General features: G+C 33.7%; 1 protein-coding gene across 4 annotated transcripts in view; it reads left to right on the forward strand.

Annotated features, from left to right (window-relative positions):
* The window catches only part of EPHA5 (EPH receptor A5), a 336,936-nt gene that overhangs the window by 14,466 nt on the left and 302,859 nt on the right, over nucleotides 1-19,611 (forward strand). For all 4 annotated transcript variants that reach the window (XM_072748868.1, XM_072748866.1, XM_072748865.1 and 1 more), the window contains exon 2: nucleotides 18,413-18,477. In XM_072748868.1, the coding sequence (XP_072604969.1) occupies nucleotides 18,413-18,477 (65 nt within the window). The remainder of the gene's footprint in view (nucleotides 1-18,412; nucleotides 18,478-19,611) is intronic.

The following is a 19,611-nucleotide window of genomic DNA, read 5'->3' on the forward strand; positions in this document are numbered from 1 at the left end:
GATTTCAAGAGTGAGCTTAAAAGATTCAATAAGACATCTTATAAACAGATGTGCCTTTGTTATCCATGCTTTGTTGTTCCATTTCTAGAACACAGGCAGAGGAGATCTTAAGGGCCCTAGGATTTAGGGAATGGTAAATGAGCATTGGTTCCAACATAAGTCACCAGCTGTTTTAGTCTGTAACAAGGGAATCACCCTGTCCTTCGAAGCTTTCAAGCCAGGCATTGATTTTACCTTTCTAACTATGAAGGTCCCAGATGACATCTTCAATATAAGACTGTTTGTCTACATTGAAAATTTGTTGTTTGATAGAGACACTTCTACAGATGAACTTATTAGCTGATCTTCTGGATGACTCACTGCTGCTTCTACATCATCACTCTGATGAAGATGACAAGAAAGCAGCGAAGGTGCAAAAGCTGTCTAAGAATGAAGTGCTCATGGTGAACATAGGATCCCTGTCAACAGGAGGAAGAGTTAGCGCAGTCAAGGCCAATTTGGGCAAAATCGTTTTGACTAATCCTGCGTGCACAGAAGTAGGAGAAAAAATTGCCCTTAGCCGAAGAGTTGAGAAACACTGGTGTTTAATTGGTTGGGGTCAAATAAGAAGAGGAGTGACAATCAAGCCAACAGTAGATTTGTGATTTGCTTCTATGTTATGGAGAGGGTTTCTTTGCTTAAACCTCAAGAAACTATCTCTGCCAGCTTCTAACTTTTGTTCTGCAGCTTCCTTATCTCTTTCAGCCTTTGGAGAATACAAGAGAGTTATGACCTTGCTCTGGATTCTGCTTTGGTTTAAGGAACTATTGTGGGTGGTTTAATCTTCTGTCCGGACCCCTAAAATTTTTCTTTCGTATCAGTAAAAAGTCTATTTTGCTTTCTTATCATCAGTGTCTTCACTGGATAGCACTTGCTATTTCCTTCAAGAAATTTTCCTTTGTAGTCACAACTTGGCCAGCACTTTTGTGCAAAAGGCCTAGCTTTTGTCCTATTTCCACTTTTGACATGCCTTCCTCACTGAGTTTAATAATTTTTAGCTTTTGATTTACAGTGAGAGATACACAATTCTTTCTTTCACTTGAATACTTAGAGACCACTGTAGGGTTATTAACTGGCCTAATTTCAGTATTGCTGTGCCTCAATGAATAGGGAAGCTGGAGGAGAAGGAAAGAGAGCATGTGCAGCCAATCAGAGGAGCAGTCAGATCACACATAACATTTATCACTTAAATTTGCCATCCCCTGTGGGTGTGGTTTGTGGCATTCCAAAATAATTACAATAATAACATCAAAGATCTTTGTTCACAGATCACTGTAATAAATATAATAATGAAAAAGCTTGAGATATTCCAAGAATCACCAAAATGTGACACAAAGACACAAAGTGAGCAGATGGTGTTGACAAGATATTGCTGATAGACTTGCTTGATGCAGTTGCCACAAACCTTTGATCTATGAAATATATAATATCTACAATATACAACAAAGTGAAGTGCAATAAAATAAATTACGTCTGTATAGTGATATATGTCAATTATTTTTCAGTAAAACTGGAAAAAAAGATATGCTAAGAAAGAAAGAAGAAAGAAAAGAAAAGAAAGAAAGAAAGAAAAGAAAGAAAAAGAAAGAAAAGAGAATCCCTCCCTAACAAAGTGTTATCTATTGCTAATCATTACCCCTTGCTCTCTTAGGAATAGAAGGCAGTTTTAAAAACACAGTTTTGCCTTAACTCATAGTATTATATTTTTTCGGCAATACTACTTTTAGCAAGTGAGGGGACTGAAGGCTTCAGTAAAAAATGTATTTACTTTTGTCTTTTATCCAAGCCAACCCCTTGGGTGTTGTTTTTTTTATTTTTATATACAGAGTTATATTAAATATTTTATAATTGCTCTTATGTAGTTTATATTATTACTTTATAGTTTATCAAATGTTCTAAGTATATTATTTTATGGGAATCTCATTTAAAAAAGCCTGTAGATACATTGGATAAATCATTGTCATAAGCAAAGGAATTGAGAAAAGGAAGTTTGATCTATTAAAAAATCAGAACTAGTTATAAAGCAAAAGTCATATAACTGCAGAACCAGGACTCGACTTCAGAAAGCAGTATAACAAAGTTGAAAGAGTACAGGCTCTGGAGCCTGGTGGAACCACTTAGAGCTGTGTGACTTAGGGAAAGCTAGAAAACCTCCCTGGACCTATGCTTACTTGTTTGTAAAATGGAAATATTAATACAAATGTTGGAAAATTAAGTGAATTCACATTAATAAGGTGTTTTGTTAAAAGTTCTGATACCTCATAAACATCATATATTTTATATATTACATGTGCTAAAAAAAAGTAGTGTGGGTTCGCACTCCTGTATTTAGCAAGATCTAATTTTCTGCATTAGTGGGTACTGTCTAGTATTTACTGTAAATGGAAATACCAAAAGAAAAACACTTCACTTTAGTTCAATTGCTGAAGCAACCCTTGGTTTACTCCCTGGGTAAATCCTTTAGTGGCTCTCCAGTGACCTCATGCTAAAATCTAAAGTCCTTAAGCCTAAGTACAAATCTCAGTGATTTGCTTCTGGCCCACCTCTCCTGCTGCTTCTCCCCCTGTCTCCCCATTCCCAGGCTTCTTGCTCTCAGTGTAATTGAATTCTGGATACTTGGTAGGAAACACTCAGGTCTTTCCTTCACCTAAGTAATTTGATCATTATGCTGAGGTGCATACGGCAGGACCCCCCCGCCCCATTTCTCTAAGATTGTGTACCAATTCTTATTCCATATGTAGCTTATCACACTGAACTGGAATTGAGTTTTTCCTTGTTTGTACAGCTCTGATATTTGATCAGAATAGAAGTCAATGTAAAAAGTAAAGGTTAATCAGAGAAAAAATTCTTTTCTGAACTGAGAATTTCCTACTAACAGAGATAGTATGATTTGCCAACCAAAGCAAGTTAATTTCCCAGATAATTGGCAGTACAACTTTTTTTTTTCCCTTTACCACATGCATCAATATGCAGAAAGATTTGCCTGTCTGTAAACTTAGAGCAAACCGCAGTGTCTGACATTCCATATGGAAAATCAGCAAAGTATGTTACATCCTATGAATTTATTTTTAATGAATGCATTTTATTAAGTCATGTCTTTGTTTCTTTAAAGACATTGCTTTTAACCACAACCATTGTCACCTCATTACTGTTTTGTTGGTAGAGTCAATGTAACTGTTTTCCTAAATTCATAACTAAAGCTTTTAGAATCTCTGGTATTATAGAGTCTTTTCTGAACTGAGAAGTTTGCCAATTAAAAGATTGTATGATTTTGCCAATCCAGACAATTTAATACCAAGAAATGTGGCATTAGAATATTTTAAATCAACCAAAAACATCAATGAAAAGAAAGTTCTGCTGATTAGAACATGACTAGAAAATAATTAGTAAGTATCCTGTGGTCCCTATCTCTTTGTTCTTTAATCAGCAATGGTTTTCCCCTCCTTTCTTCCTTATGAGAAATTGTCAGAAGTCATACGAACTGAGCCACTATCAACCAACATAAAATATATATTTTTTTACTTTCAGCATGATTCGATTTTATCTCTTGAAAAACAATTAATAGAAAACATCTATTTCTTAATGGTTTAAATTTCTTGGGAGGGGATGGATTTACTCTTTCATTTGTTCTAGATTTCCTGGATTATTTAGACTGGCACTTACTTTATGAAGCACTTCAGATTTATAACTTGGTAGAAATTCCTAGTACTGCAAGAAAAATGGGCAACATCTACCATGTGAATAAAATTACATTAAAAAATAAGCTTATTAAAGGAGAAAGTTTAGAATGTAATAATGAATGGCTTTTTAAGTAGAATTTGGTTAGTGTATTTAATTCTAACCAATATCTGGTTAGTATACTTAATGGACTATCCCTTTTGAATGTATTTTTATTTATTATAAAAATTCTAGCAGATATATCAGAAATATCAGTGGGTTAGTATTGTATTCTACTGAGCCAAGAATCCTTCAAAGTGAATCTTTATCTAGGTTGGAGGGATTCTAATGGTATTTGCTATGAAGACTATTACTACGTAATCTCTAATTCTCATAACAACCCTGTGAAATGTGTATTATTATTCTAGTTTATTAGTGGGAGTTTGGATTTAGGGGAGATTAAATAACATACATTGGGTCATACACAAAATAAATTTGGGAACAGGGGAGGAACCAGGTAAGTTTGATGCTGAAGCTCTTGATTGTACCCACTATGCTAGAGATTATTACATTTATCTGAATGCACTTGGTATTATGATTTACACTTTATACATGCATACAATTTTTTGGGGAAGGAATCATGTTTTATTTAAAAAATAATGTTTATAAGAAATCAATATAAGAATAATACAAATATAGGCAATATATATAGAAACATGGAAAACTTATATCAAGAAAATCTCTCTACTATCAATGCTAAAGCAATTAGATAGAAATATTTACATACAAGCTTTCTGATATAGAGTAATTTCCTGCTAGAAGACTTGTCAGTTTATATCAGGAAAAAACTTTTTTTTTTTTTTTTTTTTCTCCTGACTCTGGGATTTCAGAGAAGCTGGTCACCATGGTATTTGTGTTTGGGGTTGTTGAGAAATGGCATGAATAATAGTATTTTTTTTAAGATTTTATTTATTTATTCATGAGAGACACAGAGAGAGAGAGAGAGAGGCAGAGACACAGGTAGAGGGAGAAGCAGGCTCCATGCAGGGAGCCCGACATGGGACTTGATCCCGGGACTCCAGGATCACGCCCTGGGCCGAAGGCAGGTGCTAAACCACTGAGCTACCCAGGGACCCCCATGATAGTCTTAAGAATTTTTCCGAAATACACGGACCTGATTTGCATTTGATAAATTCTTAATATGACATTGTTGAAAGTGAAGGACATAATATTAGTAGTGGTTTTCAAACTCTTTTTTTTTTTTTTTAAAGCTGTAGAAACTCATGGAAAAGAAATCACTGTGGAAGCTCAATATATGAAGCAGATAACAGAGTTGTTGGGTTTCCTGGCAGTGTTTTTATTTCTCTCTGCCTTCATCTGTTTGTGCCTCTGAGATGTCTCTTTAGAACCACATTGGCCATCATGAGTTGAGTGTGAAAACCACTATGTTAAAATATAAAAGGAATGTTGCATATGAGATCAGTATACTATGATCCTGACTTGTAGCTTTCTGACAATCTAGTCAAAAAACAAGTTATAATATGTAGTAAAGTGTACTTTAAAATTTATTTATTAGAGAGAGAGATTGAGAGAGAGAGAGAGAGAGAGAACGTGTGTGCATGAGCAGGGGAGAGGCAGAGGGAGACGGAGAGAATCCTCAAGCAGACTTCCCTTTGCGTATGGAGCTGGCCACGGGGCTCAATCCCAGGACACTGAGATCATGACCTGAATTGACAATGAGAGTTTAACCAGCTAACTGAACCAGGTACCCCATTGTGGTAAAGTTTACTTTGAGCCAAAAGTTCAAATCTAGTGTCCTAACCTAGAGGTGATCCTTGCAACCAACCTCAAAACATTATTAAATGTACTACGTCTGGACCCTTCTAGACTCACTAAATGAAAATTCATTAAGGTAAATTTTGTAGAAGTCTATAAGTTTAGAACCTAGTAAGCTGTAGAACATCCATAGATAAATTCTGATTTTTGTTTCTGTTAAAGAGCCCTTACTTCGAACAGAGATACACAAAATGAGATCTGTGGCCTGCGACTGATGGCAGCCTGCAATGGAATCAATACAAAGATTAAGTGTTAGCTTTTCCAGACTCTTATGGTGATTTGATATTGCCACAATAATCCAACTGTGCTATAGGTAAATTTGCCACATTGAATGGAGCGTAGCCAAGTTCTAATGTTTCTGACTTGAATTGAGTATAAGAATCACTTGGGTAGTGGGGATTTTCTAAGATGCTGTCTCCTGGGCTCCACCTAATATCCCGATTTTGTAACTTTTAGAAGGAGCCAATGGATTTACATTTCTAAAGGGCACTGTAGGTGATCCTAATGCTGATATAGACACACCACACTAAAAAAAACCAAACAAACAATTAGTATATCGATATATATATGGCACACATAAATGATTAACACTCAGAAAATGCTATATAAGTGTGTTTTTGTTAATAATCTCAAAAAGGAGACCATAAAAATGTGCTTAGACTAGAAGTGATGTATTTTTATAAATCAGATAAGGCCAAAAGTGACATATAAATCAAATGCAATAAGAAAATGTAAGATAGAGATATAAATTAGAAAGTTGTAAAAGCAAATACCAAAATGCAAAAGAAAAAAATATTCTAAGTATGGTTTGGTATATAGTCAGTGATAAAGCCATTGATATCAGGACTGATCCTTGAGGCATATGATTTTTTTTAAACTTTTACATTTTTAAAAATATTACACTCATTTTGAATGTGTTTATATATACCTGTAAATATCAAATTCAGATAATTATACCCTAAAAATGTCTGATTCAGGGGACATGGAAGGATTATTTCACAGGTAATATGCATTTAAGCAAGTGTCTACTCTTGGGACCAAGCAATGGAAAAGTTGAACAATCAGCAAGATACTACCTGTTTGTTTTTTTTTTTTTTTTCACTAATGTATCCCCAGGGCCTAGAATAGTTCTTAGTATTTAAATAGAGCTTAAATAAATATTTGTTGAATGGGTGAACCCCCATTCATTGTTGGTGCCACTTTCCATAGAACTGAATAGAGGTTAAAGCCGTGAGCTAGACTTTTTCCTCAGTTGTTTATATATTATTTGTATTACATAGGATTGTATTAGGTTGCAGAGAAAAACTGTTTACCAGTGACTTAAGATATAGAGGGCTTGTGTTTCAAATGTTTGGAAAAGAAATTTAAGGGTAGAAGTTTGGTGGTATGGGTTCAGTGACTTCATGATTTTAGGACTGGAATCATTGTGGGATATTTGGCTCAGAAATCCCACAATGATTGTCAAGCTTATTGTCTCATGTTTGCAAGAAGACTGATAGATCTCCAAGCATCACATCCAGTTCAGAACAAGAAGAGAAAGAGAAGAGCCAAGAATCATTCCAGCAGCAATATTCCTTCATCTAGGACAAAACTTTCCCAGAAACTGGCAAGCGGATTTCTATTTTTATATTATTGGCCAGATCTATGTAACAAGGCCACCAGATCCAATGAAGGCTAAGATCATAGAAACATGACTATCATTATTGGATAAGGACAATCCAGTATGGTGCTAGGCATATTGCTACTCCAAACATAGTAAGAATTTGATACCAAGAAAGGAGAAAGAATGTAAATATTTAATAGCCTGAAAAGCATCTTTGACAATACTACAGAAAAGTGGAAGTACTATTACTTTATTTCTTTTCTTCCTTTCTTTTTATGCCTTTGTAAAAGGAGAAATAGCCAAATTCTGAGGTTATATTTTGACCAAAAAATAGACTTAAGGACTGGGTTAAATAGGTAAAAATGACTGCTACTAGATAATCTTATAACCTGCTAAGATAGATAATTCATTGTATTGAATAAACTGACTTAAAATTTACTTTCCTTTCTTCATGTATGCTGCTAGCTATTTTGAGTTGAGTGACTATGGCTGGATACTAAAATGTTTATATTCAGCCACTTAAATTATTGGCCACAAGATTTATTTGTACTTCTGTCTGTATTGCTATTCATTTTGACTAGTTTTTCATGATAAATCATTACCCAAAGATTTTTTTTTGTAATACCATTTTTTTCTGTTTCAGATAATAAAGAACCTTTATGTAGGCTTTACAGCAGCATTAAATTTTAATGAAGACTGGCATAAGCATAGTGACTAAAGTTGACAACAAAAATTTGGGTCACTTTTCATTTTACAAAAAAAGGGGCTACTGGGCTACTCAGTTTTTTTTCTCATCTTTTTGGAAATGCCATCACTTTAAAATGCATACTGTGAATTTGTGCAAGTTCCTGTTTTAGTTCCTGTTCAGATCCAATCATCATTTATCCTACCCCGAAGGCTTGAAAACTAATGATTATATAGATTGTTTTGCAGTTTGTGGTATTTCAGTCAAGCATTAGGGATAATTAGGGACTGGGATAAGGATGCCTTGAAAACAAAGATTTAGCTTTGCATATATTTTCCATTCTATTTTTATGTGTTTTTTGACGTCTAAGGACAAAGTATAGTTAAACAAATATATGCCCTGTTTTGCCCCCAATTAACATGTGCAAAGCATAATGAATAATAAAAATCTAGAAAAGAGGTTCATAATTACTTTGTTGCTTACCCTTTCACTTTCAAGAACCTTGTAACTTAGCTGAATCTTTGGAAATTTGATACCAAACATGTAACTTACCTGAATCTTGTTGGAAACTTGACACTGAACTCTAATTTGCCCAGGAAAAACTAATGTCTCTCCTGTTTAGGTTAATATATTTGAAGATTTTCATCTTACATACAGTACTATTAAAATGTTATGGTAGATGCTGGCTTTTGTAACATACTCTTCACAATTCACTGATTTAATAAAACACGTTGAGATATAGGAGTTAAGAGTTTCAAAGGAGCAAACCTTTGAAACCTTTGGATTCAGCAAGCCCAACATCAGGAAAGTGTGATATAGAAGCAAAAGAAAGAGCTTTGGAGTTAGATATGACTTGGATTTATATTCCAGCTATGTGCTTATTAGCTCTGGGACCTTGGACCACTACCCTATTTAACTTTTCTCAACTTCAATTTCCTTATCTGAAAAATGGAGGAAAAACATACCAAAGGATCACTGTTAAGACTAAGTGATATACCGTATATTAAGCATAGACACATATAATTTTACCAGTGTCAATCACTGATATTATAGATATAAAAATTGAATCCCTCAAAGTAAAATCATTTCTACAAGCTTACATAGTAGCAAACTGGAACCATAGAATTAATGACTATTCTCTGTGCAGCGAACCATTCAAAAAGTTAATTGTGAATAAGCACATTTATTTCAAGTGTTGAAGATTTACACTATTTTGTAAGGAATAGCTTCTTATATATACAGTGGTGTGGAACTAAGCAGCTATTAAATGAGTGTATTCTGTGATGTGATGATTTTCAAGCCTGTTATGTCATCTAATGTTGACTTTTCTCTTTAGAAGAAAAACAATATGTAAAATTTGACAAGTTTGGTTACCACACCTGACAAGGTAGCTGCTGAAAACCATATGGTTTTGCTCTCTTTATACCATGTGTCCTGTGAATGTAGCAGACTGCTCATTAGTCATAATTTAGCTGTCAGTGGATTTCAGTGTTACTTTTGCCTAAAAACTTTGTGCGGAATCACCAATGGATACTAATTCTGAATTGCTCTCTTCCATCTCCCTGGGTTTATATTTTAGAGTATATTGACGATTCACAAATCTTTAGTATACAATTCTGATTTAGTTTTGCTCCTTTCAGAGTTTTAGGCTTCATAGCCTGAAATTCTACTGTTTAATGTTCAAAGAACAGCAGCTAAAACTTCTCTTTATAATGATGATAAATATTTTGAAACAAAATGAACAAAAATGTAAAAGTAACAAGATGAACAGAGGAGAAACTATTTTGAAATATTTTATTTACTTATTCATGAGAGACACAGAGACACAGGCAGAGGAAGAAGCAGGCTACATGCAGGAAGTCTGATGTGGGGCTCGATCCCGGGACTCCAGGATCATGCCCAGACCAAAGGCAGATGCTAAACCATTGAGCTACCCAGGGATCCCAATTTTGGAGCAATTAAAGGCAATACTTGTTCTTCATGGTCCACAACTAGGCATAATAAGATTGAAAGGAACAACAAAAGTCGTTTTTTTTTTTTTTGTTTTTTTTTGTTTTTTTTTGAGAGAGAGAGAGGGGAAGGGAGGGGCAGAGGGAATCCCAAGCAAGCTTCACCCTCAACATGGAGCCCAAACCAGGCTCAGTTTCCTCAATCCTGAGATCATGACCTGAGTCAAAATGAAAAGTTGGACTCTTTAACTCACTGAGCCACCCAGACGCCCCAACAAAGGTCAATTTAGGTATCACTTCTAATCTGAGTTTAAGTAACTCACGTGGGAATGTTATTGGAATTCTCCTAAGAGACTATTAGAAGTTTCAAGGCATGATGATAGGAGAACAGACTCTGGAATAAAAGAGACTGGGGTTTGCCTTCAAATTCTGCCATTTAGCAATTGTATCAGTAAGAATGTCTTCCCCTGCAAGTAACAGCAAATCACTTCCTCAGTGGATTAAGCAACAAAATTGATTTCTTTTCTGACATAACAGAAAGTCCTAAGAGAAGCAAGTTTCAAATTTAGATAGATTAGCTACTCTATGATATAATTTGGAACTAGATACTTCCCATCCCTTCACTCTGCCAACCTTAATCTCTAGGTTTTGCTCTTTGCTGATTCGCCTTATTTTCTCTAGATGGCTGCATTAGTTCCAGGAAATACACCCACACCCGGCAACTTTCAAAGTAGCCATGAGTTTCCTTTTCTAATATTTTCTTCTCAAAAACTGCCTTCTCTTCAGATCACCTTCACAGCTCATTGGACAGAACTGAATCAATAGTGAGTCCACATAATGGAACTGAAAATAAGTTCAGTATTGCCAAATTGTGGATGAGGAAGGAAGGAAAAGCCTGAATGAAACTGGGAGGAAAATAGAGACCAATCCTGGAAAGATTTATATTAAAAAAAAGTGAAAACTATAAAATTTAAAGTAGGAGGGTGACATGATCATATTGGTTGCTTAGAAAGATCTTTCTAAAAGCAGTATTTTGAAGAAATTGTCAGGTATCATGTCTTTCTACTGAGATACTAGTTGAGACAAGTGAAAAATTGTGGTGAGAATTTGGCTGGATTAGTTATGCCATAGAATGAAACACAACAACCAGTTCAGGGAGTTAGATATAGGATATAGTTAGATTGGGTGGGATTTTATCATTGATTCAATGTGGGAGTGAAGGTGAAGGATACGAAGATGATTCACTGATTTCTGAATAGAACAAGTAGTTCTATGGCATTGCATTCACTAAAATAGGGACTATGGGAGGTGATATTTGCTTTTCTCATGCAGGATAAGTACTTTGTTCATTTGGGGATGACTACATATCATGAATGTGTTAAAAACTGGTAGGCAGTTTTATAAATTGATCAGAATTTCAAGAGGAAGAAATAGACAAAGTATATGGATTTGTGGGGTCATTAACATCTACATTATAACTGAAGACAGAAATTCCAGAGCCCCTCTACAGGGCTCCTTGTTTAAGGATATATGCTGATACCACCTTTAAAGCAAGCAACCAACCAATAAAACATTTACTAACCATTTTCCATCCTAAATAGTCTAATTCAGTATGTACAGACTAGTGCCAAGCCATTTATTCTTTCAAAGAGTTTCTTTTATTTTTATTCCTATGTTAAGTCCTAGTCAAGAATCATTGGTATAGAGTGAGAAGTGAAATTGATCTACAAAAATAGAGTATTAATCAAAACCAAGGTTTGAAGGGTGGCATAGGAAGAGTAGTTTATAATGGAAACAAATAGCCAGAGAAGTAGAAGAAAATCACAGAAATAAGTTGCCATTGAAGATAAAAGATGAGAGAGTTTGTCCATGGGTGGTGTCATGGCCAAATGCTGGCAAATTAGGAACTCAGAGCTATATGATTATCACTAATCAACTTCGTAATAGAAGTTTTGGTAAAATAGTGGATTTGAATCCAAATTGCAGTCAGTTAAATAATGAAGAGAATATGCAGAAATAGATAGGAATGTTGACAACTCATTTAATAATCTGAATTTAGAAGAGGGCATTAGCTGGAAGAGAATATGAGGTTTATTTTTAAAGCTTTAACCAAAATTTTACAAAATATTTTGTGGTTAATTTATGAGAGACCTGATTTCCCAAAGGGTATATTTATTAGATAATGTTGATGACCTACTTGAGATCACTGTTAATTTATAATATATATTATATATTTGTATAATTGATTATGAGTTTTTTCTCAAGTAGTGTTCTGCAGCCATAGTTCATGTACAAACAAAGTAAATTCATTCATAATTAGGGTTTAGATATGGCCTTTGGGTATCCAGAGAGAAAGATAAGTGTAATCAAAGTATTTTAGATCTAGGCTCTAAATAAGGGACTTGGATGCAGGAAGCCATAAGAAGTGCTTGTGGTTGTCATTAAAGACTTCAAGTATTGCTTCATGCTTTCTTCTTTCCTTGATTTCCCTTCTGGGCTCTCAATGAGACTGGAAACTATCAGTGGGTTTTTTTTATTTAATTTTTTTATTTGAGAGAGAGAGAGAGCACGAGTGAATGCATGAAAAGGGTGGAAGAGGCAGAGGAAGAAGCAGACTGCCCCCCTTAGCAGGGAGCCCGACACAGGGCTTGATCCCAAGGCCCTGAGATAATAACCAGAGTGAAAGGCAGACACTTAACTGACTGAGCCATCCAGGTGCTCCGTCAGTGTTCTTATTGAGCCTATAGTTTTGTTGTGAAGATAAAATGAAAGAATATATATTTTACTTGATAGAATATCTGACACATAATATGCACTGAATAAATTCCTTTCTTCATATTATTTTTTTTGTAAAAGTTTATGCACATAGGTTGCTCAGAATTGAAAAAAATTCTCACATTCATCGTCTGCCGAAATACTGTTGGTTATGGATTTTTACCTTCAAGTAGAGGGGTGCCAGAAATCTACATAACACTCCTAAAGTTATAATATAATTTTTACCAAATTTACAAATTTAGTTTTCCAATGGGAAACACATGTACTCTTTCCCTGCATTCATACTGTCAACTGTTCTTTGTTCCCTGCAGCAGTTGTCAAATTATAAAATTTAGCCTGGAAGCAAGAAATCACATCTGTGCTGATTGGGACTATGGAGAGAGGCTGGACAGCTATACATCTGGGGTTTATTCCCACAGATCAGTAAAATGTGTGCTATAATTGAATCCAGTAGCTTTTCTGATATTGTTAAATGGGAATCAATAAGCAAGCATCAGTCAAAATTCTACTGTTGGCAACCGGACTTTGATTCGCTGCCTTTGAGGAAGAGTAGTGCCGTCCTATCTGCTACTAATCCAAAGTATTCTCTCTTCATACTGTGGTAAAGGTCCAACTACCCTTACAATTGTTTTTGTTCGTTTGTGTAAAGATTATGGGAAAAACAGAAACAATGTAAGAGTATAAATATGCCACTGGCACTCTATTTTACCTTCATGTTATCAAGGATCACACATTCAAAGTCTTGTCCAACTAATGGTGCTGGGATTGAATGTCCTTGAACTGACTTTTGATTCTTTAAAGTTTCAAAACACCTTCATCCCAATGTATTATTTTCCTAGAGAATCTAATAAATTTGTTTCTGCTTTTTATGACTAATATTAGCAAGATGTTAAGGAGGAAGATATGGAGTAACAATGATACATGGAAAGTTATGAATATTTGAAAGTTATAATCCTTGAAGAGCATATTTGAATTATTAACTCAAATTAATCTTTGTTAGAATTGTGAGGTTGAGAATTTAGCAATCTTCTTATGCATATTACATTTTAGCCATTCTGTCCTTTCCTTCCCCGCCCTTGAATCCCAACCAAAAGAATGTTAGCAACTCTGTGACTTTTCTGAAAGTAAATTCTTGAAAAGCTTTTCTCTGTTTGTTCAAGAAAGCATTAAAATTATCAGTATGTAGTAATAAAAGTATACTTCAGATTATTTCTAATTAGTTTCAATTATAATCTATTATTTGGTTGGATAGATAACTTATTTTTACTTATTTAAAAGTTCCTGTATTAGTGAATTTTTTTTTCCTATATTAACTTTAGGAATTTGTAATAGACTATCTACTCATTGACCCCTGAAGAGTTGTTTCTCCTGGAGAATCAGTCTTCTTAATTACTGACGAGTACACCAACCAATATGCCCATCTTCATTGTAATTATAAAATAATGAGGGAAATGACCTTGAAGATTATCTTTCTGTTTAATAGTGTGGTTTTATTTTAAAATATAAATAATAGAATAAAAACATTTTCTAAAATTTCTGATACCTAATTAATGTCTTCCAGAGTAACTGTGGTATCAAACATTCCCTCTAATTATATTCATTAGTGGCTTCTCCCAGACAAGTTTTAATTAAGTTGTACAATGAAGATCAATACTCATTGTGTATTCATTGCAATTTACAACAAGCATATATACTGTTCAGAACAATTTAATTACTGTAATTGTTGCACAGAAGATACTTAGTGACTGTGCTCCATTACTGCCAATCTCCCCTTTTAATAAATTCAGTAATGAAATCGGGTAATGAACTTCTGAAAATTCCCATTTATATATACCCTATGTCTAAACTTCTGCTTTTTTATGTAAGTACTTCTAGTGGGGGGAATGGAGGCATTAATAATATCAGTGTCATAGTGTTTTTTCATGCATGCTGTCATGAATGTTGACGAATTATTAGGGCACAAATAGGAATACTTATAACAACAGCTATATTAGTTATATGAAAAATGACTTAAGAGTGTTAGGTAATAAGAATAATCTATTTCCCCCTAAATACGATTTCAATTTTTATTACTCTTATTTCCTTAAATAATAGTATTTTAATTTATTAGAAATGCCTCCAAATATGCTAACTTCTATTAATGAGAATCATGCAAATGCTGTACTACACAATGAATGTGAAAGTGTAGCATCATAGGGGGTATACCAGGAATTCTTAACCCTGTCGTTAGTGAAATCTAAGCCAGATAATTCTCTAGTGGGGGGTGGGGGAGTTTTGCTGAGCATTGAGAAATGCTTAGCTGCATACCTGGTTTCTTCCTGTGAGAAGCCAGTAGCAAATACTCCTCCCATCCTCCAGTTTTGACAATCAGAAATGTCTCCAGACATTATCAGATGCCCATGTTGAGAGTCACTGGTGTATGTTGATACAGACACATCCTCCTAATCTGCCCACTGACCAAATGATTCATTAATAAGACAAACAGCAATTCAGCTCTTCTGAGTGCAGGCTCGGTTCATAAGCATGAGTCAAACATGGTATTCTTTTAAGTGAACAATACAATTCTGTGTATTCAGTGTTTTGAAGATCATAATTGGGTGCTAATAGACTATCTAGTAATAGTGCCTTATCTAGATTTAAGAATGAAAAATAGAGATAGATGGCTTCTTAGAGAAAACAGTTCCTGAAATATGTTTTGTTGGACAAATGAAGTTAACAGTTCAAAAGAGAGGAAGGACATTTAAGACAGCTACAGTAGCATGTGCAAAACTTGGAGGTATCTGAAATCTAACATTCTCTATATTCCGATATCTGTACATCTATATATATACATATATCTCTATATTTATATCTCTGTATTAGTATCCCTACATATCTAACTATAATTTTAATTATTTTTCCTGAGGCATCAAATTCCAATTTCCTCTGAATTATATGAACAAAATTATAATATAGTAATCTGCAAGTAATTGCCTGAAACATCTAATTTTACTCTTTTTTAAATTTCCAATTTAGTAATCATATGCATAAGTATCTTCTTTGCTTTGTGAATTTTATGAAAACATCTCTTTCCAAAACAAAAACAATTTTGGACAGTTAGAGGGAAGTGACATATATGTATTTCTCATAAACCTCCTAACCTATTTCTTTGAAGGAAAATGTTTGACAAGATCATCATTAGAAAGATAATGCACATTTTTATTGTGTGTATTTTCATGTGTTTAGTAATATATGCCAATGTTGAAAATTCTTAATAAATGTATTAACAGCTACGCTAGTGTTTTGTATTCAGTTCATTTAATTTCACATACATATATGTGTGAAGCCAAAGAAGAGTTAAGAATAGTAATTTGGATTAAAGTTAATTCAAGTGAGGGCAACTAAATTTTAGAAAGAAAACTTTAGAAAGACATCTGGACTTCTGTTGGTAATAATGAATCTTTGAAGATGCACATATTACTAAGAGGTCTACAAGGAATGTGGTGTTTCTCATGGCAGGCTAGTTATGAATTCCTAGAATTCCTATTCACATCAGTTTGCCACTGCAGGATTAAGTTCAATTCGACTGCCATCATAGTAAAAGGCCTTTAGCTTGCTGATTTGCTCTACTTTATCAGGTCTACACAGATATGTTGCTGCTCAATATCAAAGGTGAATCAAATGAATCATAAGGATGAATAAACATAATGATTTAGGTTCTGCACTCCCCTGGTATTTAGTCATGTCTAGACATAGCCCTAGTGTCCCAGAAAATCCAAAATGAGGACAAGGACATTTAAGTTTAATGTAGCTTTATTCCCATGGAAACTAGAAAAGCCAACAATAGAGTAAAAAAAGTATGGATTTAAATTAAAAAAAATAGATTTAGTGGGATGACTGGTAGATTTGCAAGGTCAGGTAGTAATGAAACAGTTTTTTTTTGTTTTTTTTTTTGGTTTTTTGTTTTTTTTTTTTTTTTGGTTTTCAATGTTTTAAACAATAGTTTTCAGCTAGGCCAATTTCTTCTAAAAAGAATAATACAACAGATTATTTATTTTATTGTTCTATAAAGCCACTCTGATATGTGTAGGCTAAAGATGATACAAACATTCTATAGGCATGGACTGTTTTAGAGTTAAAGAGATCAGAATCTGAGTATATTAAATACACACACATCACAGAAGGCTGTCATATATATATGGTATTGAGTATATTTCTGTGTTTTCTGAAAGTTTTAAACTTGTGATTTATTTTTATATAACCAGTATTATAGACTGTTAACTTAGTGTATGAGATATATATATATGTTTGCATATGTTACTTGAAATAAACCAATGGAAGGACGCCTTGGTGGCTCAGCGTTTGAGTGACTGCTTTTGGCTCAGGGTGTGATCCCAGGGTCCTGGGGTTGAGTCCCACATCGGGCCCCCTGAGGGGAGCCTTCTTCTCCCTCTGCCTATGTTTCTGCCTCTATCTCTCTCTGTGTCTCTCATGAATAAATAAATAAAATCTTTTGAAAAAAAGAAATAAACCAATGGATAATGAGGCTTAAATGCATATAATTTCTATAGTAGGTAGAAAATTTTTATTTCAATTGTGATCCTAATGTCCTTGGTTGCAATAATTTTATCTTATATTTTCTTTTGGGAGTGTCATAACACATTTCTCAGCCTATCAACTATTACGACTTTAGTACTCACTCTAGCTTTATACTTAAAGATAGAACTTTTTTTTTTTTTTTTAAAGAATTGGTAGCATTTCAAAGTAGTGGTTTTTGAATGTAGGATAAGGAAGCTTCAGTAACCTCTGACTAGGGATAACCCAGTTGTTTCCCTTTTGGGTACTTACGCCCTGCTCATTTATAGTGGTTTAGCTCTCTGCTGGGCCAGGTAGATCACTTGGGATAGGCATAATCGGCTGGAAAAATAATGATCTGTGATCCGGGTCCGAAGCAGTTTGACTACTCAGCATCCTATAAACTAGTTTAATTTGGGGGATGTAGGGAGGCGAACAGTAGATAAACCTGTTGAAGTATAAACAGTGTGTGTGTGTGTGTGTGTGTGTGAGAGAGAGAGAGAGAGACTGTGTGTGCATGTGTGTGTACACACGCTTTCATGGCTTCCTTTTGTAGTAATAATATTTAGACTTCCATTCTGGGAGTTCCAAATATTTTAGGATATCCAGCCATAGTTGAGGTTGCATTTCAAAAATGTAGCTGATAGTTCCCTAAGAAGCACATTGTGGACTATGGTTATTTGTAAGTAGAAGATATTTTTGGGAATGCAGTGGACACATAACTCTGGCAACAACCCTGAGAGCTGCTATAATTTTATTGGCTTGATGAGAGGTGTGTAAATTTATTTCTTAACTTACCTTGTAATTTGGATTACAGATTTTGGTTAATATCACAAAAAAATCTTATAAGCTTGGGGATAGTTTATTTCTATTCAATGTAAATTATTTGTTAATTGCTTCATAATACCTTTCCAGGAGAAAATATAATATATTTAGTCACAAATTTATGGCAGTTTAATCTCCAAATTGAGAGCCTTTAAAGGAGTGGCATAGTCCTTATGGTTTTCTATAGACCTTCATTTTTTTTCTTTTCCTTTTTACTATTTTCCTTTAATTCTTGTTTGACAAAAAAGAACACTTAGAATAATGACTTGTTTATGTATTTTTGTTGTAATTGTTCCCCAAATGTTTATTCAAAATTACTTGTTCTTCTGCATCCAAATAATGCTTTCATTAAATTATAACTCTTATGTTCATGATAATGAATACTTAATTCAATTCCAGTTATGTAAGAAATATGCACTTTAATAACACTACAAAAATAGTGATGCTTTTTTATACACTTGACTCAGTTTTGTGTTCTTTTTCTTTCAGTGAATTTATTGGATTCACGTACTGTCATGGGGGACTTGGGATGGATTGCTTTTCCAAAAAATGGGGTAAGCCTTTATGAAATTTTCCCTACAACTTAAGCTGAGTAGACATCATGTTAAATGTCACACATGAAAATTCACTGAACATATTTTGATTTGCTGTTATCCTGGGTATATTGAATAGGAAATAAAAGTTAATATGTCAATGACCAGTGTTGATTCAAACACAATTTATTTTCTATTTTATTCACTACATTGGGGAATGAAAATAATATAAGAAATTCCTTCAAATTTTACTGAGTTTAAAAGTTTCTCAGACTATCAAGTCAGTCATCAGTCAAAGGTTTTCTTTCAATTCTTGGCTTTTTCTTTACTAAAACCTTTCAGAAAAGGTGCTTCATTGGAAGAATTTTATAAACAGCAGTTGACTTTGCTAGTAGTTTATTTTACTGGTGTACGTTAGAAATAAAATATTTTGGGCAAAAATTAGGTAAAGATGTTTTTAAACCAATATGCATATTAATGTATAATACTAACAATACATATTAAAAAGTATTCTATTATCTTCTGCTCAATTAAAAATACATCTATATTAGCAGATGGAAAATGAATGTAAGTAAAATCTTCTGTCAGAATCATTATATCACACAGAAAATATTAACAATATTGCATGACTATTATATTAAGAAAAATTCAGATTCTGAGAGATTTTTATTATCTGATAACTTTAATATTTAACTATCTTTTAATTTTCAGACTCATACTATCCAAATTTATTATAGAACCACTTTGTGGCAAGGACAAATAATATTCTTCAATACTCAATTTTGAAAAAAAATAATTTAAGCAATTTGAATATTTAAAACTTTATAGTATAGTGTATATATTTAATTCATTTAGAAAATTAGTCACACTAATAATAGTTCATGTGACTTCCAAGGTTAATTTCGGTTTAATTAAGTAATCTAATATTGTCATGACCCAAGCAGTTAAAACTTATTTTTTTTTTCATTTGATGAGAAAATCAGGTATGTTGTTCAGTCCCTAACAAAGAAAATTATTATGAAGGTAAAACAGATGGTATCAGTTGTTCTAATTCATAATTTATATGCTAACATCCTAATCTCAGTGTGATTTCTCTTCTTTCATTAACATGGTATCTCTTTTTGGTTATCAAAAATTATGGTTGCATTTAGATAT

This window comes from Vulpes vulpes, chromosome 2 (genome assembly GCF_048418805.1).
Source record: "Vulpes vulpes isolate BD-2025 chromosome 2, VulVul3, whole genome shotgun sequence".
NCBI classification, from domain to species: Eukaryota; Metazoa; Chordata; class Mammalia; order Carnivora; family Canidae; genus Vulpes; species Vulpes vulpes.